We start from the raw sequence: 27,369 nt of genomic DNA on the forward strand, positions 1-27,369 counted from the left end.
TTATCATTCCACACTCCCTTCAAAGTCATCATCAGGGCAGTTTCCACACTCCCTGACACCTTGAATCTGTCAGGTTGCCTCCTGCCTTCCCTTTACGCAGCTGGGTTCTGTTCCTCTTTAAACTTACCGATTTCTTTCGAAAATTTATTAGACGATGTTGAAGTAAAAGTGAATTAAATGTGTGTTGGAGTATTGGAGATCCATCCTGAGCCAAAGTATTAATACAATCATGAAGACTTCATTAGGAGTTCAGGAGATTTGGTACGTCGCTGAAGACTGCAGCAAGCTTCTGCAGATGCATGGTGGAGAGCATTCCGACTGGTTGCATCATTACCTAATGGAGGCTTCGATGTGCAGGCTACAAAGCATCGCAGCTTCAGCATGGGCACAACCCTCCCCACCATCTTCAAAAGCGGGTATCTCAGAAAGGCGGCATCCACCATTACGGACCTTCACCATTTGGGCATGGCTTTTCATCATTATTATCATCAGGGAAGAGGAACAAAAACCCGAAGACTTTCAGTCAATGTTTTAGGAACAGCTTCTTCTCCCCTGTCACCAGGTAGAGGTCCATGAACACTACCTCACTGTTCCACATTTGGACTATCTATTTATATTTTTTAAATTTATATAATTTTATGTCTGGCACTGTACTGTTGTCACAAAACAACACATTTCACAATACTTATAAACCCTAGTGAAATTATAGCTTCTGTTAATGCCCCTCCTCCCCTTCTTACCCCATCCCTGACATATTTAGTTGTTTGCCTGTTCTCCATCTCCCTCTGGTGTTCCCCCCCCCCCCTTTCTTTCTCCTGAGGCCTCCCGTCCCATGATCCTTTCCCTTCTCCAGCTCTGTATCACTTTCACCAATCACCTTTCCAACTCTTAGCTTCATCCCACCCCCTCCGGTCTTCTCCTATCATTTCGCATTTCCCACTCCCCCCACTACTTTCAAATCTCTTACTATCTTTCCTTTCGGTTAGTCCTGATGAAGGGCCTCAGCCCGAAACGTCGACATTGCTTCTCCTTATAGATGCTGCCTGGCCTGCTGTGTTCCACCAGCATTTTGTGTGTGTTGTTGTTTGAATTTCCAGCATCTGCAGATTTCCTCGTGTTTGAAATTATAGCTTATCTTTTACCATAGCATCACCTTCCAGCATTAACCCTATATTCTTTACTATGTAAAAATCTTACCAAGAGTCAAATTTGAATCTGCAGCCATCTCCCTCAGAGGCAAAAGCGGAATCTACTCACCCACTAACCAAATTTGGAGCTAATAATAAAACTCTGCCAAACATCCATAATTAGCAAACAAGAGAAAATCTGCAGATGCTGGAAATCCGAGCAACACTCAGAAAATGCTGGAGAAACTCAGCAGGCCAGGGAGCATCTATGGAAAAATGTACAGCTAACGTCTTGAGCCGAGGCCCTTTGGCAGGACTCAAGAAAAAAAGAAGAGGAGTAGATTTAAAAGGCGGGTTACAGGTTTTCTTCTGGCCTGTAGAGCTGTTTAATTTTCCTTTGAGACATGGTGGAGCTTCCAGAGGGAGGATTGTGGTTCTGCTGGTCAAACCAATGCAGGTGTTTTCTGGTGAAGAAGACAAGTGCCTCTTCAGGTGCACACTATAGTGGACTTCACTGCAGCCCAGACGAGTAGGACACTGCAGATCCTGCTGGTTGGGAGTTGATAGACTCTTCATGAAGCACAAATGAGAAGACTGGTCTTTGTGGGGATCTTGAGACCTTCAGCATTAGTTTTCTATTGGCAGCTTTTCTTTTGCTGCAATTGTCACGAGGTTAGATAGAGTTAACGGGACAATGAGGAAGTGGTTAGTTCAACGGTCATTTGTAACTATCGTCCCTGTGGCCTCCCATTTGGATAATGCCATAGTCCAACATACTCCAGTGCTTGGGTCAGAGTCAGGAGGCCTTGTGCTGTCTTGCTGACGAAACAGGATGTTCTCTGGTAGGTGGCTTTCTTGACCTCTTTATGATATTCAGCTTTCCAGTGGTTTTTAACCATAACAATGAAACCACTAGGAGGTTGAGATCAGGACTCTTCCAAGGTTGGAGTACAAATCCTCCATGGCCTCAGGCAGAGTTTCCCGGCTTGGGGAATATGTGCTGATGACCACTATCCACAGGTTACCTGGTAGAGTAAGCTACACGAATCACATCATTCAGGTGCCTGACTATGTTTTTCCAGGGAGTGAAATACACCACTTAAAGACAATATTCCTCTTCCAGGGTGGCTGTCCAGAAGATGGTGTGCAATGACCTCTTCTGAGAGCCCAGCATCTCCTGGTCTATCATATTGTGTTCCAAGGCATTGGTATCAACCTCAGAGCACCCCAGTTTCTAGACCATAGAAACCAAATGGCGTGCAAGTCTGTTGGTGATGGGGCTTTGAGGATCCTGTCTTTTCAGCCCCTGACCATCATACTGAGGAACGTATGTGCCTGTGTGCAACTTCTTTTAATGAGTGATGGCCATTCACGGTTTTGAACACAGCCAGGTCATGGACTGGTGACAAGGTGACTGAAGGCCTAGCTCATCTCCAGGGTTATTAATACACGTGCAGACAGGAGTGTATACTTGCCTTCCACTTGTTACACTTTAGAATTGAGTGTTTTGATTGAGGATCTGAGGATGAATTTCTACTCAAGATGTAAAAAATAGGGTGGTTTTAAGACAATTTAAAGGATTTGAAACTGAAGCAGGGATGGACAAAGGTGATCAGGGATCAATAACAAAATCAGCACTGGTGAGGCAGTAAAGAAGGTCACAGTGGGGAGGGAGGTTGGATACTAGAGGTGAGAGAACTATCCAGTGATAAAAGCTTTCTCCATTTGTCCTCTTCAACCCTGACTGATAGAGGACCACACAGAGAGGCTTTGTGAATTGTGTTTGAAATCTCTGTGTTGTCATTGGCAAGTAGATTAAACACTGTGACATCAAAAATGCTGGCCTTATTACATCCAAAGAAAACCCTTGAACTTGCCCTTGCAGATAGCATTGCCAAATACAGTGTGTTCCTGTTAACCAGCTCCACTTGGAGGGTGTCTGGGAATAACAGAGAATACATATCTATATTGGTATAACTTTTGAACTTGGCGAACTGCATATCTCTAGTAGAGTGGAGACTTGGTGCTGTTTAACAAATATAGGGTCCATGAGCCTGAGAGGGGAAAACCAGTCACCTTTACAAAATGCCCTATCAGTAGCCTCACTCCAATGTCAGGACCTACAGTACTTCCTTTCCTGTGGCCCAGTATCCCAAACAGAAATGAGACTGGAGACCAGATGAAACCAGAGAGGTTAGTACAGACCAAGTCAGATCATAAGTGCAGGCATTCAGTAGTAGGATCTACTCACCAATAAGCATGTCTGGTACCTACTCACCAATAACCTTTATAATAAAGGAGCAGTTTGCCTTGTTCCCAGTTTTGTCCATTGCTGTATATGTGATGGTGATTTCTCCGATTGGGAAGAGATGGGGTGGATTCACAGCAGGAGTCACTTGTAAAAATACCTTGAGTTTGAGAGGAAAGATTAATGTGCAACAGAGCTGTGAATTCAATAATTAACTTCATAAAGAATGTAGGGACAAGTGAATTTGGCCTCTTATGCATGTTTTTTGTGGAATGAGATCATGGTTAACCTGTAACCTAACTCCACATCCCTGCCACTTCCCCAAATCCCTTAGTATTGTTTATTTCACTGGACACTCAATCTCAGATTGAAATTACCAAGTGACTTGAAATTAACAAGTGACTGGAAATCAATTGTGTTTGTGGAGCAGATTTCCAAATTGCTACCACCCTCTGTATGCTCAAGTGTCTAAGTTCATTCCTGAATGTCCTGTTTTTCACTTTTTTTAGACTGGCCAACCACAACACACTGTTTAACTTCTAAAGTTCCTGAAAAAACTCCCCTATTTTATGCAATCACTCTGTATACGAAGATGATACTTCAGGGCTAATATATATTCCCATCTACCTCTTTGTACTCCCTTTCTCTAGTTAAAAAGGTTGATTAATACGATTTACTTCACACATACTTGTACACTTACACATTAAAACAAAGGAGGCCATTTGACCCATTGGGTCTATGCAGGCTCCCGGGAGAGTAATCCAGTTCCATTCTCCGTCCCCTTTCTTTTCTCTGGTTCTGCAACTTATACTCCTTCTTCAATAACATGCCCACAAATTCCCCTCAGATTTCTTTGCCAAGGTCCACGTGGGCACAGGGAGAACACACAAATTGTGTACAGACATTACCATGGATAGGATCAAACCAGGGCTCTGGATCCATGGCAAAAGAGCCCTAACTGTTATGCTACGACCTTGCTGAACCTCTATCATTTCCACTTATTTTGTTCTGTCCTTTCACAGATCGAAGTGGCTTTCAGAGAAACCCTCACCTACAACATTGTTATGAAATAGCAGGTGTGGGACTTTTTAAAAAAAGATGTCCTTTGTTCAATAGATTAAGAGAAGGTTGACAGCTCTGACAGCACAGCACTCTCAGTATGGTCAATTTTATACTCAACTGTCTTTATCCCAAAAGGACAAAGACTTTTTGGCCCCAAGTTGGGAAGGTTATCCATGAAGTTTTAACCAGGTAGCAAACACTTCATCCCTAAATAAAAAGAAATCTGGCACTCACCTGATCCCCTGAGTTATCACTTGCTTCTGGTATCAACCAGCTGACATTTGCAGTTTTCTGGTGCTCTAATGTTTCCACTTTGACTTCCCTGGGACAACTGATCTGTGGCCCCTCAATATCTAATCAATAAACAGTTTTATTAAGAAACATTACCTTTTTTAAAGCACCGTGGAGTAGCCAAAGTACTGAACATCACAAAATTGTGTAACCAATAGATTACTGAAAGGTACTTGCTGGTCAACGTGTATTTATTCAGCACCTTTAATGTATTAGAGCAGTGACAAGATGCAAGAACAATTAGCCCTCCCCCACCCACCCACCTTCTCCCTCACCTGTCAGCTTGTACTCCTTCCCCTCCCCCTCCACCTTCTTATCCTGGTTTCTGCCCCCTTCCCCTCCAGACCTGATGAAGGCCCTAGGCCCGAAGCATTGACTGTACATTCCCCTCCATAGATGCTGCCTGACTTGCTGAGTTCCTATGACATTTTGTGTGTGTTGCTGAGTTACATATGTGTTAATAACATTCAAAATTTCTCCTTTTGTTCTTCTTTATTAATCAGCTGGAGTAATAGATCAACCAGCAGAAGAAACGGGGCCTTGTTTAAACGTCATATCCAAAGAACAGTACCTTCCACACTGCTCTCTTGATAATGTACTATAATGTCAGACTGGACTTTATGTTCAACTTCCTGGAGAGGGACGTGACTCTATAACCTCTTTAACTAAAGACAATTTGCTACCAACTGAGTCAATAGAAGGATCATTTGAATTCTGTGATTGGATGACAATGAAGGTAAGCCAGAGCTGAAGTTGTTAAAACAACCTTCATTCACATTCCAAGCCAAACCTCTTCAGAGTTTGTGAATTGAATGAAATTACCTGCTCTTAAATCCATTAAAATATCAAGCTCTTGTTAGTAACAAAAATGTAGTACCAATTTGCATTTACATGACCTATGTTAGGGCTATTCTGGAGTTAGGGTATTTAGGAAAATATTAACTTCAGCAACCTATCTTTAGACCTGAACGTGGGTTGTAGATTAAATTTAAAATGCAGCCCTGGACAATAGTTTCCTGAGCTGTGGACACCAGTTAACTGAAAACCAGACAATGCTGATTAACGATCATTTTGGGTGTCCAGAGCATGGGTGCAAAGAAGGAGGTGTGAAATTATATTTAATTCATAGGAATCATTGTAGATACTTTGTAACCGTAGAATTGTCCTGCCACTACCTTTACTGCTGAACATATAGAATGACATGTAATATCAGGTCAAACAGGCCTCTTCTTCTGAGAGTGTCTCATTTTATTGAAAAAAGTCATTTCTGTATCCACTAGCTTTAGTGTCTCCTCAGTGACTTTTTTCACGATGCAACAACCTATACAGATCTAAATTTATTTCTTACCATTTCCAATGTGAACCCATATTTTCTCTAAAACAAGCACAAGAGTACCACATTCTTAATAAAATTAACCCTTAAGATATTCATCAAGGGATTATCAGCCAGAATTTGCATTTATGTAGCATATTTCAGAAAGCCAATTACTCCCAAGATACTTCAATGGACTGTTGTTGAGGAAAATTTGCCTTCAACTCTAATAAGGTGACATTATGACAGGCCTGGGTAGCTGAGGGCATAATCACTAATCTAACATAGGAATAATCAATCTAAGTTAATTATGTAGTATAACTCAAAGGACAGTTTTGGTCACCAATGTGGAAATTATGAGAAGTTTACAAAAATCCAGCTCTTATCTTATTGCCATGAGAAAGGTAGGAAGATACCTTGACAAATAGCTTTATGAAGTTTCTGACTCCATTTGCCATTACTCATGCACCGAACTTCTTGTGTGACACCTGAGAGCCTGTAACCACGGCGACAGCTCAAGTGACACACACTTCCTGGCTTGACTGAAGCTTTCCTGCAGAGATGAGAGACTACCATCACACCATCTGTCTTTTGTATGGGTGGGCACCGGATTTCTGTTGAAATGCAAAAACATGTATTTAGTAACATCTTCTTTATATCTATCCTATCAAAATCTTCCCTTCATCTTAACAGTATCTTTTGTGTCATCCTCAATCCCTCTTCCCTAGAAGGAAGACCCCAGACTGTTTAATCTTCCTTGGAAGATGTAAACTTGTATCACTGATATCATGCTTACAAACCTCTTTTATATAATCCGTAGAACATCCTTACTCTCTGTCACTATACAGAGATTGGGAGTGGAAACTGTCTTACTTTTTGATTAAAACCTCATGGGTCACCCTAATGGTATTTGGGAAAGTTGCAATTGTGAGATTCACTCTTGGGTTTTCCTAAATAATACTGATCAGGAACTAATTGCAAGTCTTAAAGGAAAATGCCACAAGGCAAGCAAAATTATTTGAGATTCTGACAACTGTTACCCCGAATGAAGGGATGGTGCCTTCATAATCCTTTTAAGTGGTGATGCTACTTTTAGTCATTTTTTTCTCTGGTCTTCCTGATCCATTGATTCCTCTGTCCCTGTTAGCATGTAGTCTCTCAATTCTTTCTAATAAAATGTAAAACTCATATTTCTCTATCTTCAAGTTCACTTAACAATCATACATCCTGACTCCAGGTTTATTAATATCTATCCATATTTTGTCAAAGTTCCAACTGCATCTCCAAGTTTGGCAAATTGTGGAAAGACCATTTAAAGACCGTCTCAAGGGCTGTTTGTATCATCCACTCTTGACCATCTTGTGAGGGTAATGAATGGCTGTTGCTTTATTGAACTGTGGCAGTACTTACAGTGAATTTATCTCCACGTTTTACAGGTGTTAAAGCATTCTAGCAGTTAGTTCTGATGACAACAAAACGATGACAATATATTTCCAAATCAGTATAGTGGCAAACACGCAGATGGTGATAATCATGACTGCACGTTACATTGTAGGAGGAATGTTAGCCACAACAGATCTTTGATACTTCTTCCAATACATCCAAGTTTTCTGCTGTAATTTGCCATTTGACCTGCTGGTGGCAGTATTTCCACAGTTCTAATGACCAAGAGATCACTAATAAACTGATTAAATAGGTTGTCATAGGCAATTTATCAATTTAAAAGATTAAAGGGATTAATGCAAGACTGTTAGTGTAGTGAGTATACGTGTTTGTATTTTTTACCTCAAACTCCATAAAGGAAAATTGCATTACTTTCTCATAAAGGCGAACCCAGGTTCCATTTTTACATACGTCCAGGCTGATTTTGTACATAAATTAGAAAATGCACAAAATCTCTCAATATCATACTCCACATTATTACAGTGAATGGTGTTAATGAAGGTCATTTAACATGAACATTTAGTTATTGCTTTCCTGCTATGGTACAGACTCAGGATGTTCCACACTCAATGTCGGTTTTCCATCAGCTTGAAGTGTTGTTACATTGTTCAATAATGTATCATTGGACAAGTATAATAAAAAAGCAATTGCATGTTGATTTCCAAAGTAACTCTCTCAAGTGAAACTCAACTTGTGTTGCTTGTCAGAGTAATGATGTCTGACTACTGCAGGGAAGTTACATGTAAACAGGTTTTGTTTCTGCTTTGAATTTTATTATCTGCTTTGAATTTACTAATGTTTATAGGAGCTCACTTGTATGTATGGGTCCCATAGTTTGGGTGAAACTGACTGGATGCATCTCTTTTATTCTATCATTACTTTCCCTTTCTTTAGCTAAAGTCCTTTGCCTCTGCTCTGACACTAGAAATGAATGTGGGACACCTATTAATTTGTAAGAATGATGTTGAACTGTAGCACTGCAGGGGAGAAGAAAAGAGTGATCAGACTGTAGTGATGAAAGTACATCTATTTTATTGGCTTTTCAAGAACAATTACCAATAAATTCTTGTTCTGAAATCACACCAGGCCTGAGATACTACTTTCAGAATGGGTACTGCTGAATGTAGCAATTTCTCTGTTGATAGAGAGAAGGAATGCATGGCTGAAACTTCCCATCTTTCTTGCTGCAAATTGGTGCATCAATGGAAGCAACATGTTTACAAACAAAAGGACCAAGTTTATTAATGTCTTCCTATACTTTGATGATAATCACTCCCAGAGGAATTTAAGTACTTGTGAGGTATTTAAGGTTAACAAAGATCACAAGGAAAAAAACTATGTATTTTGGATATTAGCCCAATAAATAACACAGTTTCATGGGAAACCAGATTAGTGAAATCAATTTGTTCAATGAATAAATGTTACTTTGCTGGCTAGTGAGGTTGAAAATCTTGCTAGAGAAGAATTCTGCATGTTATTCATCTGTTGGCATTCTTAGGTTGTGGGATGGGGTAAATACATTGGATAAACATTCCTAGGCCGACAAAAATACTTGCTAGAAAGTTCAGAGTTGATATTCTCAATTGATGCCAAGTTCAGGTAAAATTAGAAAAAAAATTGTTAAGCCATTTTTCAACTTCAAAGCAATTTTTTTTGGAGTTTAAGTCATAGAGCAAAATAGTGCAGATGCATATGCCCTTCAGTCCACTGCCTGCCACAGTGCCCTCCCAACTAGTCCCAAGGGGACAGCTTCAAGATTCGGGGGAGTAGATTTAGGATGGAGATGAGGAGGAACTGCTTTTCCCAGAGGGTGGTGAATCTGTGGAATTCTCTGCCCAGTGGAGGCTACCTCAGCAAATATATTTAAGACAAGGTTGGATAGATTTTTGCATAGTAGGGGAATTAAGGGTTATGGGGAAAAGGCAGGTAGGTGGAGATGAGTCCATGATCAGCCATGATCTTATTGAACGGCGGAGCAGGCTCCACAGGCCAGATGGCCGACTCCTGCTCATCTTTCTTATGGTCTGATGTAATTTTTTGCATTTGGCCCATATCCCTCTATGTCCCACCCTCCAAGTTCCTATCCTACTGCTTCTTAGTTATGAGAGACCAAAATAGGGGGAATAGATTTAGGGTGATTTAAAAGTGACCTAAGGAGCAACATTCTTTTTTTACACAGAGAGTGATGAATATATGGAATGACATACCAGAAGAGGTAACTGAGGCAGGTACAATAGTATCAGAGATCCAGGAGCTTGTCATTTGTGAGCTGTTTTTCACTGACAACGCAGCACTGACCTCCCCCACAGAAGGCCACCTGCGGCATCACACTGCCTGCAAGGAGTGTGGACTGACCATCATCTTGAAGAGCAATGCCATGGCCCAGGACACTGACTCCTCCCATCCACCACCATCGACGGTCCCACTCCTTCGCCTGTCTTGGGTCAACCATTGATGCTGAGCTGAGCAACAGAATAGCCAAGGCTGCAGCTGACATGGCAAGGCTGAAGAAGAGAGTGTGGGACAACAGCCATCTCACCTCCAGTAGCAAGCTGTCTGTGCATCAGACCTGTGTTCTTGGCACTCCCTCTATAACAGTGAAGCCTGGACAATCTGTGCTAGCCAAAAAAAGAAACTGAATAGCTTTCACTTGCACTGCCTCAGATGGATCCTGCACATACCTTGGCAGGACAGAGCCACTAACACAAAGGTATTCCAATGTTCGTCCTCCTCAGCCAGCGGTGGCTCAGATGATCAGGACATGGCAGACGAATGAGCTCTGGTAGAATCCGAAAGACCTGCTGTAAGGGCAGCTGGCAGAGGCTGCTCACCCGGTTGGATGTCCACAGCTTCACTTCAAGGATGTTTGCAAACAGGGTCGGATCCTGGCCAAACGTTGCTGTGAACAACTGAGAAGACGTAGCAGATGAATAGGACATCTGCAGTCTGGCGGTTTGAAAAGGCACGCAAAGAGCAGAAAGTACCCATGTCAATGAGCTAGCTGTTAAGAGAGCTCAACAGAAGGAGAAGGCCACTCCAACCAGATACCCATCTTCCTCTTCCTTCAGGTTCAGCCATTGTGCAAGAGACTATCACACCAGAATGGGAGTCCTGACCCGCTCTAGGAATTGTGTATCTTTACATATATATATATATTACACACACACACACACACACACACACACACACACACACACACACACACACACACACACACACACACACACACACACACACACACACACACACACACACACACTCACACACACACACACAATAACAAGGGTCACAACACTGACCCCTGCAGCACAGGAACAATCTTCAACCACCTCTCTCCACTTCCTAACTTCAAGCTAATTGTGAATCTAATTAGCTAATTCTCCCGGATTCCATGGAACGTAATCTTCCATACATGAGAGACCTTATCGAAGGCCTTGCTAAAGTCTAAATAGACAACATCCACTGCCCGACCAACATCTTCCCTTCTGGTTACCTCTAAAAAAAGAAACCCTAAATTGTTCAATATGCCCAATTTACAAGCACAAAGCATCATTGACTCCTCCTAATTAAACACTGTCTATTCAAATACTGGTAGATTCTGTCCCACAGAATTCCCTCCAGGATTTTTCCCACTCCTGATTTCAGCCTACAGTGTAATTCCTTGGTTTGTCCTAGCTACCCTTTTTAAATTATGGAGCATTAGTCACCTTCCAGTCTTCAGTAACTTTACCAGTGGCTAACAATGAAGCTATTATCTTCACAAGGATCTCCACAATTTCCTCTCTCCAATAAAGTTCAAGGGGACTGATGCACCATCAATAACTCACTCTGAGACGTAAAGGCGAGATATCGGCTTTTATTGACTGGAAGAAGGAACCAGCAGTGAGTGACCACCATACTACATCCTGGAGACTGAGAGGCCGGGCCCAGGCTCTGATCGCCTTTATACCGGGGTCTGTGGGAGGAGCCACAGGAGCAGTCAGCAGGGGGCGTGTCCAGACAGGTTTATGTAGTTCACCACAGGGACATTTAGTCAGGCCTTGGGGATTTGTTCACCAAAATGTGCTATAAGGTTGCAGATTCCTTCTCCTATGAATGTCCTCCAAAACATCTCCACATTTCCCTTGAGCAGCAGTATAACTGAAGAGAAATATTCATTAAAATCCACCAGTCTTCTGTGGCTTAAGACATTGGCAGCTTTGCCTATCTTTAAAGGGACCTACTTTTTCTCTAGCCACCCTTTTACTCTTAATATAGAACCACTTGGGATTTTCCTTAGCCATACCTGCCCGATCCATCTCATATTCTCTCTCTGCCTTCCTGATTTCCATTTCAAGATTATTCTTAATCTGTTTATAGTAATCAGGGAATTCACTTAATCCCAATCTCCTAAACCCTGATTCTTCCACTTTCTTGACTAGAACTTTAATATCTTTCATCAGCCAAGATTCCCTAGACTTGCCAGCTTTACCCTTTACCCTAACTGCTACTGGACACTTGCTATCACACTCTTAAAGCCTCCCACTTGTGATTCGTTCCTATCACTTCAAGCTAGCTTATTCATCTACTAAATCCTGTCTAATTTCCCCAAAGTAAGCCCGGCTCCAGTTTAAGAACCCAGTCTGTGGACTTGTCCTTCCCTTAACCATCACTATCTTAAAACTAATAGAATTGGGATCTCTATAGCCAAAGTCCCAGCCTACATATAGGCAAAGGCTAAAAGGCAAGATTCAAGAGTGCTGGATGCGAGAGGCAGTGGAGTGGATAAGGGATTGCTTCAGGTTGGTGGACTGGGCCACGTTTAGGGACTCAGAGGATCTGAATGAATACACCATGGTTGTCATGGACGTTATAAAAGTCCTGGATGAGTGTGTCCCCACAAGATCATTCAGTCCTCTCCAACCAGAAGCCCTGGATGAATTATAAGGTCCACAATCTGCTGAGGGCCAGATCAGTGGCATTCAGGTTTGACCACCAAGTAAATACAAGAGGCTCAGGTACAATCTCCAGATACCCACCTCATGTGCCAAGTGGCAATCATGGAACAAACTTGGATCACTGAAGGATGCTCAACAGCTTTGGAAAGGCTTGAATGCTATTACTTCCTACAAAGTGAAACCTAATGACACACATGACAAGAAAGGTTTGATCCCAGATGAGCTCAATGCCTTCTATGAATGCTCTGTCCATCAATCTTGGATGAAATTTCTCAAACTCACACCATCAATACCCGATGACCCTGTGATTTCAGTCCGAAGCCAATGAGAGAGCATCCTTCAGGAGGATATACCCATGGACAGTATCTGGCTCAGATGGAATACCTGTCTGAATACTGGCTAATCAACTGGCTGGAGCGTTCACTGAGATCTTCAACCTCTCACTCCTGCAGTCTGAGGCTCCCACCTGCTTCAAGTAGGCTTCAATTGTACTGGTGCTTAAAATAACTGTGGTGACCTGCCTCAGTGACAGTGAACCACTAGCACTTACATCCACTGTGATGAAGTGTTTCGAGAGGTTGGTGATGAAACATGATCAATTCCTGCTGAAGAAGCGACTTGGATCCACTCCAATTTGCCTACCGGCAGAACAGTCCACAACTGATGCATCTCATTGGCGCTTCGCTCAACCCTGGAATATCTGGACAGCAAAGGTGCAAACATCAGGATGCTCTTTATCAACCACAGTCTCTACTGGCAACAACATCTCCCCACAATCTCCACCAGTACTGGTGCATCACAATGCTGTGGGCTTAGACCCTGCTCTACTCTCTTTGTACTTATAAATGTGCTTAGCCACACAGCTCCAATGCCACATTTAAGTTTGCCGACAACACCACTATTGCTGACCAAATCAAAGGTGGTGATGAGGGAGATTGAAAGTCTGGCTGAGTGGTGCCACAGCAATAGTGGCACCTCTCTCTCAATGTCAGCAGACCAGGGAGCTGATTGTTGACTTCAGAAGAAGGAAGCCAAAACTCCAAGATGAACCAATCCTCACCAGCGGATCAGTGGTGGAGAGGGTCAGTGACTTTCAATTCCTTGGGGTTTATCATGTCAGAGGATCTGAAAAGTAAGTATAATTACAAAGAAAGCATGGCAGCACCTCTACTTCCTTGGCCATTTGTGAAGATTCAGTGTGCCATCTAAAACTTTGACAAACTATGCGGTAGAAAGTATATTGAATGGTTGCAACATGGCCTGGTAGAGAAACACCAATTCCCTTGAACAGAAGATCCTACAGAAAGCAATGGATGCAGCCCAGTCCTTCACAGGTAAAGCCCTCCCCACTATTGAGTATATCTACATAGAGCCCAATCACAGGAAAGCAGATTCCATCATCAAACAACCCCAGCACTCAGGTCATGCCTTCTTCTCACTGTTGCCATCAGAAAGGAGGTGCAGGAGTCACAGGAGCCTCAGGACTCACACCACCAGGTTCAGGAACAGTTGTTGCCCCTCAACCATCAGGCTCTTAAACCAGAGGGGATAACTTCACTCACTCCATCACTGAACTGTTCCCAGAAACTATAGACTCACATTCAAAGACTCTTCATCTCATGTTCTTGTCGTTTATTACTAAGTTATTATTATTAATATTTCTTTTCTTTCGAACTTGCGTTGCATATTGTCATTTGCTCATTGGTTGTTTGTCCATCCTGTTGGGTGTGGTCTTTCATTGATTCTATCATATTTCTTGGATTTACTTTATGTGCCTAGAAGAAAACAAATCTCAGGGCTGGCTGTTCTGTTACTGTATATATGTAATCTGATAATCAATTTACTTTGAATTTTGCCTGTCAACTCATTTATTTGCCCTGCCTTGCTCTCTAAGAGAAGGTCCAATACTGGATCTTCTCAAGCAGGGCCCTCTTTGTATTGAGGCAAAGATGTTTCTCCTTCGAGATTTCTAGGCCTCCATCTTTGGACAAAGGTATTTAATAAAATGCTGTTGTTACATCTGAATGCAGTACAGTTGATTTTCAGCAAACAAAGAGTAATTACTTCACTAACCAACAACAACACATTGTTCACTGGACTTACCAATGCATTTTGGCTCTCTCCCATCCCATATCATGTTGGCTAGACAAGTCAGCTTTGACCTGCCTTCCATTATATAGCCCTTTTTACAGGTCACATAGCAGGCGGTTTTGTAAGATAGGACATGGGTTGAGCAGTTTATAAATCCATGTTCAGGAGTGTGTAACCTTGGACAGGTGCGAACTGTACAAAAACGGAGAAAATGTCAATAAACTCAGATCTATTGAAAAACAAAAACTACAGCAATGGGAGCAACACACACAAAATGCTGGTGGAACACAGCAGGCCAGGCAGCATCTAGAAGGAGCAGCACTGTTGAAGTTTTGGGCCGAGACCCTTCGTCAGGACTAACTGAAAGGAAAGATACTAAGAGATTTGAAAGTAGTGGGGGGAGGGGGAGATGCAAAATGATAGGAGAAGACCAGAGGGGGTGAGATGAAGCTAAGAGCTGGAAAGGTGATTGGCGAAAGTGATACAGAGCTGGAGAAAGGAAAGGATCATGGGCCAGGAGGCCTTGGGAGAAAGAAAGGTGGGGGGGTGGAGCACCAGAGGGAGATGGAGAACAGGCAGAGTGATGGGCAGAGAGAGAGATAAAAACAAACAACTAAATATGTCAGGGATGGGGTAAGAAGGGGAGGAGGGGCATTAACGGAAGTTAGAGAAGTCAATGTTCATGCCATCAGGTTGAAGGCTACCCAGCCAGTATACAAGGTGTTGTTCCTCCAACCTGAGTGTGACTTCATCTTGACAGTAGAGGAGGCCGTGGATAGACATATCAGAATGAGAATGAGACGTGGAATAAAAATGTGTGGCCACTGGGAGATCCTGCTTTCTCTGGCGGACAGAGCGTAATGGGAACAGTAATGGGAATTATTTTAAAGAGGTACAACTTCTGGTTTCTCGCTCCCTCTTTCTGTCATTGGTGGGGGAGGGTTTGCAGCTGATTCTTGAGTTGGAGAACTCGAGAAAAGTGAGGGAACAGACTTTAATCAGCGAATTGTTTTGTTCTTGTCTCCCTATAGCAGAGTGACATCTCCCTGCCCTTTTATTAGGGAGAGAGAGAGAGACAGCCTGTCGAATTGCTAGGTAAATGATTAGTTTTTGTTGTAATGCAGATCATGGTCTGTCTTGGGGGCTTTGCTATTGCTTGCTTGCTGGGTGGAGGGTGCTGGTACTTTTTGCTGAAATGAGAGAGGGAGGGGGCGGGTTGATGCTTTGCTGTAATTGGGAGGGGCTTTGTGTTTTTACTGCCACTCCTTCTTTGGGGTTCTCTTCTGTTTGCGTGGATGTCTGTGAGGAGCAAGAATTTCAGGTATATTGCATATCTTCTCTGGTATTAAATGGAACTATAGAACTACTGAGTTTTCGATATATTTGGGGTAGAAATTTGTTAAGACCAGGGCTCGGTGTAGAACTGATCGCTCTTACATTTAGCCCCTGATATTTGTTTCCATTGATTGCAATGAGACTAAAAAAATAATCATGAGCTTTATATAACAGAGGGTCCATCCACTTCAATCTGTCACATCCCTCAGTCCAAGATGAATTTTTACTTTTCTTTCTTTAATGACTCAGGGACAGTTGAATCCTTTCTCAGAGCATCACTGTTGAAATATGAAGAATGCCACAGCCGATTTATACACGGCAAACACCCATGGACAACAATACAAACATGAGAGGATAACGTGCTTCAATGAATCATATTTAGTTTGCCGCTCAAAATCCTACCATAACGCCCGAGAAGTCCGAAATCTTAACTTGCAAACTGAATTAGAGCTCTCCGACAGTGCTGCACTTTCTAAGCACTGCAGTTGTGTGATCATCTTGTTATTTGTCTGTTTGCAGCCTTCTGCTTCAGAAATGATAATACTATACTCTGAGCCAAGACTGACAAAATACAATTCTTCAAAACATTGTCCTCAGAAACACTGGTTATGTTTCAGCAGAGTTTCATGTCCTGGAAACATCAAATCTTACAGGGAGAAGGCAGGCAAATGGGGTTGAGTGGAATAATAAATTAGCCATGATGAAATAGTAGTGCTGAATTTGGGCTGAATGGCCTAATTCTGCTCCTATGTCTTATGGTTTCATGCCCAATTTCAGGCAACACACTTCAGGATCAGTGGCAAGGGTTTGGTGCTGATGCAGATTGACTAGTTTGTTACTTGGGAAGAAATCGTACGGTGAGGCTAGTAGGATTACTCTCCTCAGAGCCAGCTAAGGGAAAATTAAAACAAAATGTTCAGAATAGTGAAGGTGGGGGGGAGGAAGGTTGTAGAGTTGATGGGAAGAATTGTTTCCACTGGGAGGAGAATGAGTAACCATAGGACACAAGTTCAGGAAAGAACCAGGGGAAGTTTGAAGGTGGGGAATGAAATTTCAGATTGTTGAAATTTCCAATATTCTGCTTGAAGGGGAGGGGAAGCTGATTTAAAAGGGATTTTGAAAAGAGATGGTTTTAACTTGGAAACAGGGCTGGGGACCAGACTGACTGCTTTTTCAAAGTGACAGCACACACACAATGGGCCCAATGGTCTCCTTCTGTGTGTCACATCATCAAGGAATTGGATTTTCAGGGTTGGAGTGCAAACTACTCCTCCACTGTAGTCCAACATTACAGGGTTGCCACGAACAGTCTGAGGTACATTTAAGATGAGATATCCTGTAGTTTACACAATCATTCTAACCGTGCAAGTAATGTAACTGAAATGCTAAAGTGTTGTAATAAGTTGAAAGGATCCAAAACGTAATGTTATTGAAATAGTTACCTCTGCATTTGGCATCTGAACCTGACCACTGGCCATTAGATTGACACAGGCGAACATGTGTGCCCACAACTTCAAAGCCCAGCTTGCACCGAATCCCACATGCAGAATTGTAACGGTTATTGCACGTGTTCTGTATGAAGTAACCATTCCGAGGTGGCTGCAACACTGGGCACTGGACCACTGGGTATCAACACAAAAGATAAGTTAACACATCAGCTCATAAAATGCCAGTTAAACGCTGCTTCATGCAACACATTACACCTCTCATTGTCAGTGAAACCAAAGCTCTGTCCACATTACGCCGGATAAATCCGTAACCAAAGCTTTTATTCTTCGTTTTTATCCTCCGTCCACACTACAACAGCGTTTTTGTCCCCCAAAACCGGACCTTTTCAGAAACGCTTTCCAAAGTGTGTAATTTTGAAAAAGCCAGATTGGCCGGAGCAGTGTGGACGGGGTAACCAGAGAAATCTAAAAACGCTGTCAGACAGCAGCGCGCTATTTCATTGTTTTCCTGAAGGCAACCTAACAATTTCAGAACAGATGGCAACGAGACTGAAGCCAGTAGAGTTAGAAATGTACTCACCAAATACTTTGACCCATATCTTACTGAATAAATATGTAGACTCACTTTACCCCGTTTTCTGCCCTTGCTCGTATGAAGGTGGTTTACCTATTTATGCAAGTATTTCTCTGACAATAGATGTGTAACAGCATAATGTAACATTGTATGGAAATACAAGATAACACTGATGCAGACGTGTTTTATACATTTAACAAGGTGCTTTATTAGTGCAACAGAGTTAGTCAGTTTTTCAATGTTCATTGACAGCCAGGTCATACTGTCCATGAACTCCCTGTCGGTTGCCTCCGTATGCTCCAGTATTTGTTTTTTCTAACTTTTAAGTTCTCCTGTGTGAGAGCCAACAGCTGTCTGTTGTTTTAAGTTTTTCTAGTTTGTAACTACACAAATGCACACTTTCACGGTGAGATTTGACACCAAACTGGTCGCTTGTTTTCGGTAGATGTGTCCTGTGCATGCACAGTAGGAGGAGATTCGCCGAAATTTCTGTTTCAATGTGGACAGAGATATTTTTTAAAACGCATAGTGTGGACACCTATTGTTTTTATAAGAAACTGATGTTTTCAAGATTATTCGGTCTAGTGTGGATATAGCCTAAAGCTATGTCCACACTACACCGGAAAAATCCATAACCGAAGCTTTTTCTCTTTGTTTTTACCCTCTGTCCACACTAAAATGGTGTTTTCGTCCCCCGAAACCGGAGCTTTTCAGAAACGCTGTCCAGGGTGTGTAATTTTGAAAACGCCGCTTGGGCAGATCAGTGTGGATGGGGTAACCAGAGAAATCTGAAAATGCTGTCAGACAGCAGTGCGCCATTTCATTGTTTTCCTGAACGCAACCCTCCACACAAACTAACATTTCAGAACAGATGGCATCGAGACTGAAGCCAGAAGAGTTAGAAATGTACTCACCAAATACTTTGACCCATAACTTACTGAATAAATAAGTATACTCACTTTGCCCTGTTTTCTGTCCTTGCTCGAATGAAGGTGGTTTACCTATTTATGCAAGTACTTCTCTGACAATAGATGTGTAACAGCCTAATGTAACATTGTATGGAAATACAAGATAACACTGATGCAATCATGTTTTACACGCTTAACAAGGTGCTTTATTAATGCAACAGAGTTAGTCAGTTTTTCAATGTTCGTCGTCAGCCAGTTCATACTATTTGTGAACCCCCTGCCGGTTGCCTCCATACGTTCCAGTATTTGATTTTTTTTACTTTTAAGTCCTCCTGCGTGAGAGTCAAAAGCTGCCCATCATTTAAATTTTTCTAGTCTGTAACTGAACAAACGCGCACTTTCACAGTGAGATTCGACACCAAACATGTTGCTTGCTTTCAGTAGATGTGTCCTGCACATGCGCAGTAGGAGGAGATTCACCGAAATATTTGTTTCAATGTGGACAGAGATATTTTTTTAAATGCCTAGTGTGAACGCTCATCATTTTTACGCGAAACCGGTGTTTTCAAAATTATCCGGTCTAGTGTGGATGTAGCCTAAGGTTAACGAAGTTCACTCATCCCCTGCTGGTTAGCATTTCATAATGCATTGTTAATGTGGATTGATTCTTGATGTTATGAAAACCCTAGAGAAATTAATTAAAGTAAAACTGGACAAGTTCTAGCAACGCACACAAAATGCTGCAGGAACTCAGCAGACCAGGCAGCATTTATGGAAAAATGTACAGTCAACGTTTCGGGCCAAAACCCTTCGGCAGGACTCTCTTGTTTGTGACTAGACAATTTCTGTTTGGATCCACATTCATGTTTACATCCAGATAATAAACAGCTTTTTGTCTGCTTTAAGTAACTGTTTGGCTAATACAATGGATTCTGGTTCATTAGGACTCATTTTGGCCCAATCAACCGAAGTTTCATGGAAATTGTTATGAAGGCATAAAAAGGATGAACTACTGTTTAACTGAGTAACATATTGTGTATTTAACAGAAAAACAGAAAAAAAAAGAACACTAGCAATACTTCTACAGTACTATAAAACTGAGTATTATTTTGCAAAGTTTATTGATGGAGGAGTTAATTAAGTGTATGCTGCCATGTTCTTTTGATTGTAAATGAACAAAATCAAAGCAAGCACCTAGTGCAGATAATTGAACCATCGCTTTCTTTGATCCTGATAGTGTTATGTGTTTGTAGCCAAGGGAACCATTCAGCATTCCATAATAAAAAAAAGGCCTGTTTCATCAGCATTGTAGATATAACCTGAACAAAATTTTTGCAGCATATTGGGGAATTTTGTAGATTTCCATGTTTCTGCTCTTATAGAACTAACACTACCTTTCTCATCATGAGCTTTCTTGAATTTAATGAGGTGCCTACATTTCCACTGAGACAACCAAGGATCTATTGCTTTAAAATCTTTGTGTTGAGCTTCCTAGCTAGATCCTCTGTCTTGTTCTTTTTAACCATGGGTCCACTGATACTCACACCTCATCCAGTTACAATGATAAGCTAATGACCCAGGTTATCTTCAGCATGTAGATCCTTTTGTTTTTTGGAAGTTTCCTGTTGTCCTCTCATCCATTCTTCTCCTAGTTTATCTTGCCATTGTACTAAAAATGCAATTTATAGTTTTTGGCACTCTGAGTTTTCTCTGCTAGCTGTGGATGGCTTTTAATTTGGCCCAGTGGGGTAACTTTTTTGGCTGGGGTTACATCTTGTTGTGGCATCTTGGCATGGGTTTGAATTTTTTTTAAGTTAAAATTTAAAATGAAAAGAAGTCAGAATTATCATTCAAAACTCACTGCTCTCTGAATCAGCATCCATCAGCTCAAACAGATCACACAACACAAGCATACTCAACTGATACGAGTTACAAAACTGTTCAGCAAATGCCTCCTGTCCCAGTTGAACAGTGTTACGCCTGTGCCCAACTCTGAGGGGCCGAAGGGTCCAAAGTAGCCCCCTCCTTGTTGAGAATCGCAAGATCGCTATTAATTCAGGTCAGGAGACCCAGGAAATGAGAGAGAGATGTTTGGAATGTCCTGGCCCTCAGCCACGGAAAACGGCCATTGTCTCTTGGAGACAGAATTGTGTATTGAGTACTGTACTTCATGGAAGCCCAGGGAATGATCAGAGGGGGTTGGTTGAGGGATTGCATCATCCCGACCTGATTGACATCTGAGACCCTATGAGTCAGGATAAAAGAGGGTCTGGGGAACAGCCCCTTTAGACGCACCAGAAGAAATGCTAGAAATCCAGTGACAGTGTAATAGCGACAGCCGGTGGAAAGCCCACGTGCGTCCTTTTCCATTTGCCTCGGAATTGGTGGGCCTTACCACGGAAGAACGGCTTTAGCTAAAACAAAGGAGAAATCAGCCCCAACAACTCTCGAAGGATTGACATCATGAATGGGCAAGTTTTAAACTCTCTCTCTTGACTCAAACCAAAGGCTGCAGCCTGCATGAACTTGAGTGACTTTTATATTTCCATCGGACAATACATTATCCCCTAGATGAAGACAGAGCTATTTCTTAGTGATTATTATTATACCCACGCTTTTAGACTTAGTAGTGACGACGTATATTATCTGTATGTTTGCATTGATATTCTTTTTGTGTATTTTTATCAATAAATACTGTTAAAAATAATACCATCAGACTTCAACGGACCTCTCTATCTTTGCTGGTAAGTGACCCAGTTACGGGGTACGTAACAACAGCATGGTGCCCAAAATAGACAAAGGGAGTCCTGGCTCTTTTCTTGATTAGTTTTTGTTTTTTAAGAGTTGTCCCAAGTAAGTAGCTGCCCCGATTTACTGATGCCACAATTAACTGGAATCCACTTGATATATATGATAGAGAACAGCATCATCTATGTTTTAAAATACAATATTGTACTGTCCAGGTTGTCACCTTGGTTTAATACATCCCTGGAGATTTCACCTTGTGACCTCTTTCCTCCAACTTTATCACACACTCACATGATCCACTGGTTTATCCTGCCGGAACACCGATTTCCCATATTCGATAGCCAATTCAACCAGATTAACTTTGAAGTTGGTACAACCGTAATTTTTAACTGGTACTTCTTCAGGAGCGGAGACCATTCAGCCCATAAAGTCCCTAACAATCCAACTCACACACATATTTACCCTGCACCATATTCTCTCGTGCCTATCAGCTGCAAACAACACAATTCTCCCAACGCCCATCGACCTACACTTGGGAAAACTTACAGTTACCAACCCACTTCATCGGAATATGGAGCTTGAAGACGAACCCACCGTGCTCACAGGGAGAGCATGCAAACTCCACACGGACAGCAGTGCGGATTGAAGCCATATCACTGGAACTATGCTTTTTGTGCCTTTGTGCCACACATTAAAAACATTCCCATCACTCATAAATCGAACTCATCAAAGGAAATGAAATAAAAGCCCGATGTTCTAAAGTTGTGGCTGGGTTTTTCCCTCCAGGTGTATCTGACAGCAGAATTCCAGGAGTAGATTTCCAGAAGTCTGCCAAAACAGCTCTGGCCACCTTGGATCCAAAATATAGGATTATCTGGATATTTTTGTGGCTGTTCTTATAATAAGTTTCGGTCCATGTCCTCCCCATGACCCACCTTGACACACCTGCCCTACAAGCCTGTATCCTTCCTCGCAGATGCAGTCCCTGATTGAGGTGCTCCCTGGTAGGGAGGTCTGGTGCTCGCCAGGACACTTGAGGCAGGTGCTAATGCCCCCAGGCTTTCCTTCCGGCTTGAAGGTCCCAGGTGGACATGCTGGAGTAAAGAAAAACAGATTGGAAATGTTAATTATTTTAATTATAAACCACGCATTTACAAAAAAATTCCTTCCAGATTTTGTTAGCTTATGCAGTTGGAATCTTTGCCCTGTTTTCATTGTTAACAGCTGTTTTTATTATTAAATGCAAGAAAAAAATTAGTCTTCAATTGATGCTTCTCCTGACATTTCTCCAAGGAAAATGGATTGAAAAGGTTCAGCAAATATGCATTTATTCCACCTTTATTAAGGAATGTTTATTAGAGGAAAATTGGCCCACAACTGGCAGCAAAACTATCAGCACTCACGGTCATTAAACTGTGAAGCTGACAGCAAACTCCAAATTTCAGCGGATGCATATTTAGCACAGTAACCTCTGGCAGCAATTCAACACTCCTTCACAGTCTGTGCTGTTTTATAGTGCAGGCAGGGGAAAACTGTGTCTGCAGAGAGGTTCAGGTATTTAGAATCTATTCCTGTCATAAATTATCCTGAAAATTTTATGTCTAGAGGTGTGAGTGAACTTTTACATTGTGTACTTAGCTGTAATTTCACTTTAACAAATTTACGCAAGAAGAACAACTTAATGTTACCATATTACAACGTTCTCATAAATGGTTCAACTTAAATGGAATTTTAAATAACAAAAATGAACATATTCTTATAAGAATATGGTTTTTTTTTCTACCTTGATTTTGAAAAAGTCTTTTCCTAAAATGTTTAAAATGCTAGGTAAAAATTGAGTCTTTTATTCCAGGTTTGCAGACCATGACAATTCTTTAAGGAAAATGCAAGTTTACACCATGAATAATTTTAGACCATTGTGGAGATTTTCCTAAAAGTCATTTCAGAATCAGAATCAGGTTTAACATCACTGGCATATATTGTGAAATTTATTGACTTTGGAGCCGCAGTACAATGCAATACATAATACTAGAGAAAAATGTGAACTCTAGTAAGATTATACAGTATATGTTAAATAATTAAATAAGTCGTGCAAAAGAAAAAAAGGGTTCAATGTCCATTCAGAACTTGGATGGTAGAGGGAAGGAAGCTGTTCCTGAATTGTTGACTGTGTGCCTTCACACTTCAGTGCCTCTTTCACGATGGTACCAATGAGAACAAGGCATGACCTGGGTGATGGGGGTCCTTGGTGGTGGATGCCCACTTTCTGAGGCATTGCTCCTTGAAGATGTCCTGGAGAGTATGGAGGCTAGGGCTCATGATGGAGCTGACTAAGTTTGCAACTCTCTGCAGCTTACTTCAATCCTGTGCAGTAGCCAACCACCACCCTCACTCCAGACGACGATGCAGCCAGTTAGAATGCTCCCACAGAACACCTGCAGAAGTTTGCAAGTGTTTTTGGTGACAAACCAAACCTAATGAAATATAGACACTGTCATGCCTTCTTTGTACCTGTATCTAAATGTTGGGTTCATGTTAGATCCTCAGAAATATTGACACCCAGGAACTTGAAATTGCTCACTCTTTCCACTCATGATCCCTCTATGAACACTGGTGTGTGTCTTACCCTTTCTGAAGTCCACAATCAGTTCTTTGGTCTTATTGACTTTGAGTGCAAGGTTGTTGGCGTGACAGCACTCAACTAGCTGGTATATCTCGCTCCCGTATGCCCTCACATCAGCATCTGAAATTCTGCCAACAATGGTTGTATCATCAACAAATTTATAGATGGAATTTGAGCTGTGCTTAGTCACGCAGTCATGGGTACAGAGCAGGGGTCGGCAACCCTTACCACTGAAAGAGCCAATATGGACCCGCTTCCCACAGAAAAGAAAACACTGGGAGCCACAAAACCTGTTTGACATTTAAAATGAAATAACACTGCATATAACGTTTTTTTTGCCCTTATGCTATGTATAAACAAATTATAATGTGTTGCATTTATGAAATCGATGAACTCCTGTAGAGCAAACGAAATTACATTTCTGCATGCAACAAAAACATTTTGAACTCCGAAAAAAAGACATTGGGTTGAAGGTTACTACATCGTTTGCCTACCTTGGATCGAAAAATTAAAAGAAATCGCGCACTGGCGGGTGTCAGGCATTGGCAGTGGTGACGTATATTAATAGCGATAAAAACACATTGTAGCGGTGTGCTACACGCAGCACTAAAATAACGACACGGAGTGGTTAAACTGCAGTCAAAGATAACTTTATTCGAACTACACAGCCTTGCTCTTAAGCCTCTCTCAACCTGCCCCCCGTGGGCGCGGATGCTCCAAAAGACACGTACTCACAAACCCCTGTAGGCTATCACCCTTAGCCGGAACGCTGGCAAATTGTGAGCCGGTTTGGATGTGCCAGGAAATGGGTCGCCCCAACGTTTTATTTAGATTGTACAAGATCACCATAATCTTCAAATTTAGAATTACATTTCAAAAACTAACAAACTAACATAAAATACATTTTAATTAAATACTCATCATTTATTTTCCAAAGCCACAGGGAGCCGCAGCACAGGGTTGAAAGAGCCGCGGGTTGCCGACCCCTGATCTAGAGGGAGTAGAGCAGTGGCTAACCACATACTCCTGAGGTGCACCAGTGTCAATCATCAGTGAGCAGGTGATGTTATTTCTAATGCCTACAGATTGTGTTCTTCTGGTTAGGAAGTCAACGATCTAGCTGCAAAGGAAGGTACCGAGGCTCAGGTTCTGTAACTTTTCAATCAGAATTGTAGGAAAGATTGCCTTAAATGCTGAGCTGTTGTCAATAAGCAGCATCCTGCCATAGATATTTGTATTGTCCAGGTGATCCAAGGCTGTGTGAAGAGATCACACCCGCCATAGACCTATTGTGGCAATAGGAAAATTGCAGTGGGTGCCAGTCCTTGCTGAGACAAGAGTTAATTCTAACCATATCCACTACTGAATACAGAATTCAAGCCAATGAAGAGAAAATAGGTAGTTTCAAATTTAAAACCATTGTCTTTGATACTAATTGCAAGAAAATTAAAGGGGTGACACACTGGTGCGTCAGTTGGTGCTGGTGTCTCTTGGTTCCAGCAACCCAGGTATGACTCAGCCTTTTGGAGCTCTCTTTGCAGAGATTGCACATTCTCCAGAGATAGCATGTGTTTCTCCTGGTTTGCTCCTATATCTCCAAGATGAGCTGAGGTTGGTAGTGTAATTGACTAATGTGAATTATCCCTGCTGTAGGTGACTGAGAGGAGAATTAATTATAGATAAATAAGTGAAGGAATGAATGTGATTGATGGCTTTGCTTTGAGAGCTTATATAGACTCACTGGGCAAAGTGGCCTCCTCCAAACTTATAAGGAAATAAGTGTTTAAGCATTTTATTGGGATTCCCAATGATTCAGGTTGGGGAATACTATGTGTAGCCAAGAATCCTATAATACGGCTTTCCTGTACCAGTGAACTGCTGCTTCACGTGGAAAATTACAGACAACTGGAAACTGAATCACAGTTACTTGGACCAGAAAACTTAACTCATAAGTATAAGTATACAAAATACCAACTTAGTACTTATTTCACCTTTGTACACGATATAAGTTGCAGTTCAATGTTCTGGCGCTCACACTCCTGAGTCAGAGGGTTGTGGGTTCAATTGCTTCTTCAGAAACTTGAGAGTGTAAAATATCCAGGTTGACAGTATAATGCAGTACTAATGAGGTGCTACAATGTCAGAGCCATTGACACTTGGAAGAGAAGTTAAACTGAAAATTTCTCCAAGGTGGATTTCAAAAGAAACAGGCCATTACTTTGAAGAGGTCCTGGTCAATATTTATTCCATGATTCTCTCTTCAGCAGCATTAAAAGTTAGTTATTTGGCCATTATCAAATGCAGATTGTGGGACCTGTGTTCAGATTGGTTGCTCTGATTGTTATGGCCAGCAAAAATAAAATAAATCACAATATACATATGCAAATCCATTCTTTACCCCAGTAAGTTGCAAACTGTGCTGTAATTTTTCCTTTTGGCTGTATTCCTTCAATTAACTTTTATTCCTAAGCATTTAGACAAAATTGCACAGGACATTTACCAATAAACACTTTCTTCAGATTCATTCTGGAAAATCACTTAGACATTGCACTTATATCTGATTTAAGAGATCTGGTCCAATTATCTCCATATGCTGATGATTGCTTCATATTGTTTGACTTCAATAACAAATGCTCAAAAACAACATATTTTCCCAGTGTCCCATTCAAGTGATGATCTGCTAAACCATAGTGTTCTGCACTCAAAATAGTCTCATGTTGATCAAACCTGCTGTTTAATTGGTTCCAGACCATTTTCATAAGAATGCCTGTGCCATCCTTTTAAGTTTGAACCTAATCTTGGCCTGTATAAACATGTTTGTTCTGTTGTGTTCAATGAAAGAAAGCTAAACATGGCTTGACTATCTTGGCTGACTTTTCCTTACTCAAAAGGCTTTGTTTTCACTTCCATTCAGCTTGCTTCCCAAATGACAAAGCAGTTCAAGAATATCCCGGAGATATTTTGCAATCACTACTGTTGTCAATTTTGAAGAACCATATTTCAGTTTTCTCCAGTCCTGCTGAAGGGTCTCAGCCTGAAATATCGACTGTACTCTTTTCCATAGATGCTGCCTGGCCTGCTGAGCTCCTCCAGCATTTTGCGTGTGTTGCTTGGATTTCCAGCATCTGCAGATTTTCTCTTGTTTTGCTAATTATGGATGTTTGGCAGAGTTTTATTATTTGCTCCAAATTAGGTTAGTGGGTGAGTAGGTTCCACTTTTGC

The 27,369-nt window shown here is 41.6% G+C and overlaps 1 protein-coding gene across 1 annotated transcript in view; it reads right to left on the reverse strand.

The window, feature by feature from the left end:
- The window catches only part of svep1 (sushi, von Willebrand factor type A, EGF and pentraxin domain containing 1), a 259,210-nt gene that overhangs the window by 140,881 nt on the left and 90,960 nt on the right, over positions 1-27,369 (reverse strand). Inside the window, exons 4-9 of the mRNA XM_059974816.1 lie at positions 22,460-22,618; positions 17,289-17,468; positions 14,524-14,703; positions 6,457-6,654; positions 4,672-4,790; positions 3,406-3,535 (exon numbers count right to left, since the gene is read on the reverse strand). Of these exons, the coding sequence (XP_059830799.1) occupies positions 3,406-3,535; positions 4,672-4,790; positions 6,457-6,654; positions 14,524-14,703; positions 17,289-17,468; positions 22,460-22,618 (966 nt within the window). The remainder of the gene's footprint in view (positions 1-3,405; positions 3,536-4,671; positions 4,791-6,456; positions 6,655-14,523; positions 14,704-17,288; positions 17,469-22,459; positions 22,619-27,369) is intronic.

The sequence above is a fragment of the Hypanus sabinus genome, chromosome 7 (assembly GCF_030144855.1).
Source record: "Hypanus sabinus isolate sHypSab1 chromosome 7, sHypSab1.hap1, whole genome shotgun sequence".
NCBI lineage: Eukaryota > Metazoa > Chordata > Chondrichthyes > Myliobatiformes > Dasyatidae > Hypanus > Hypanus sabinus.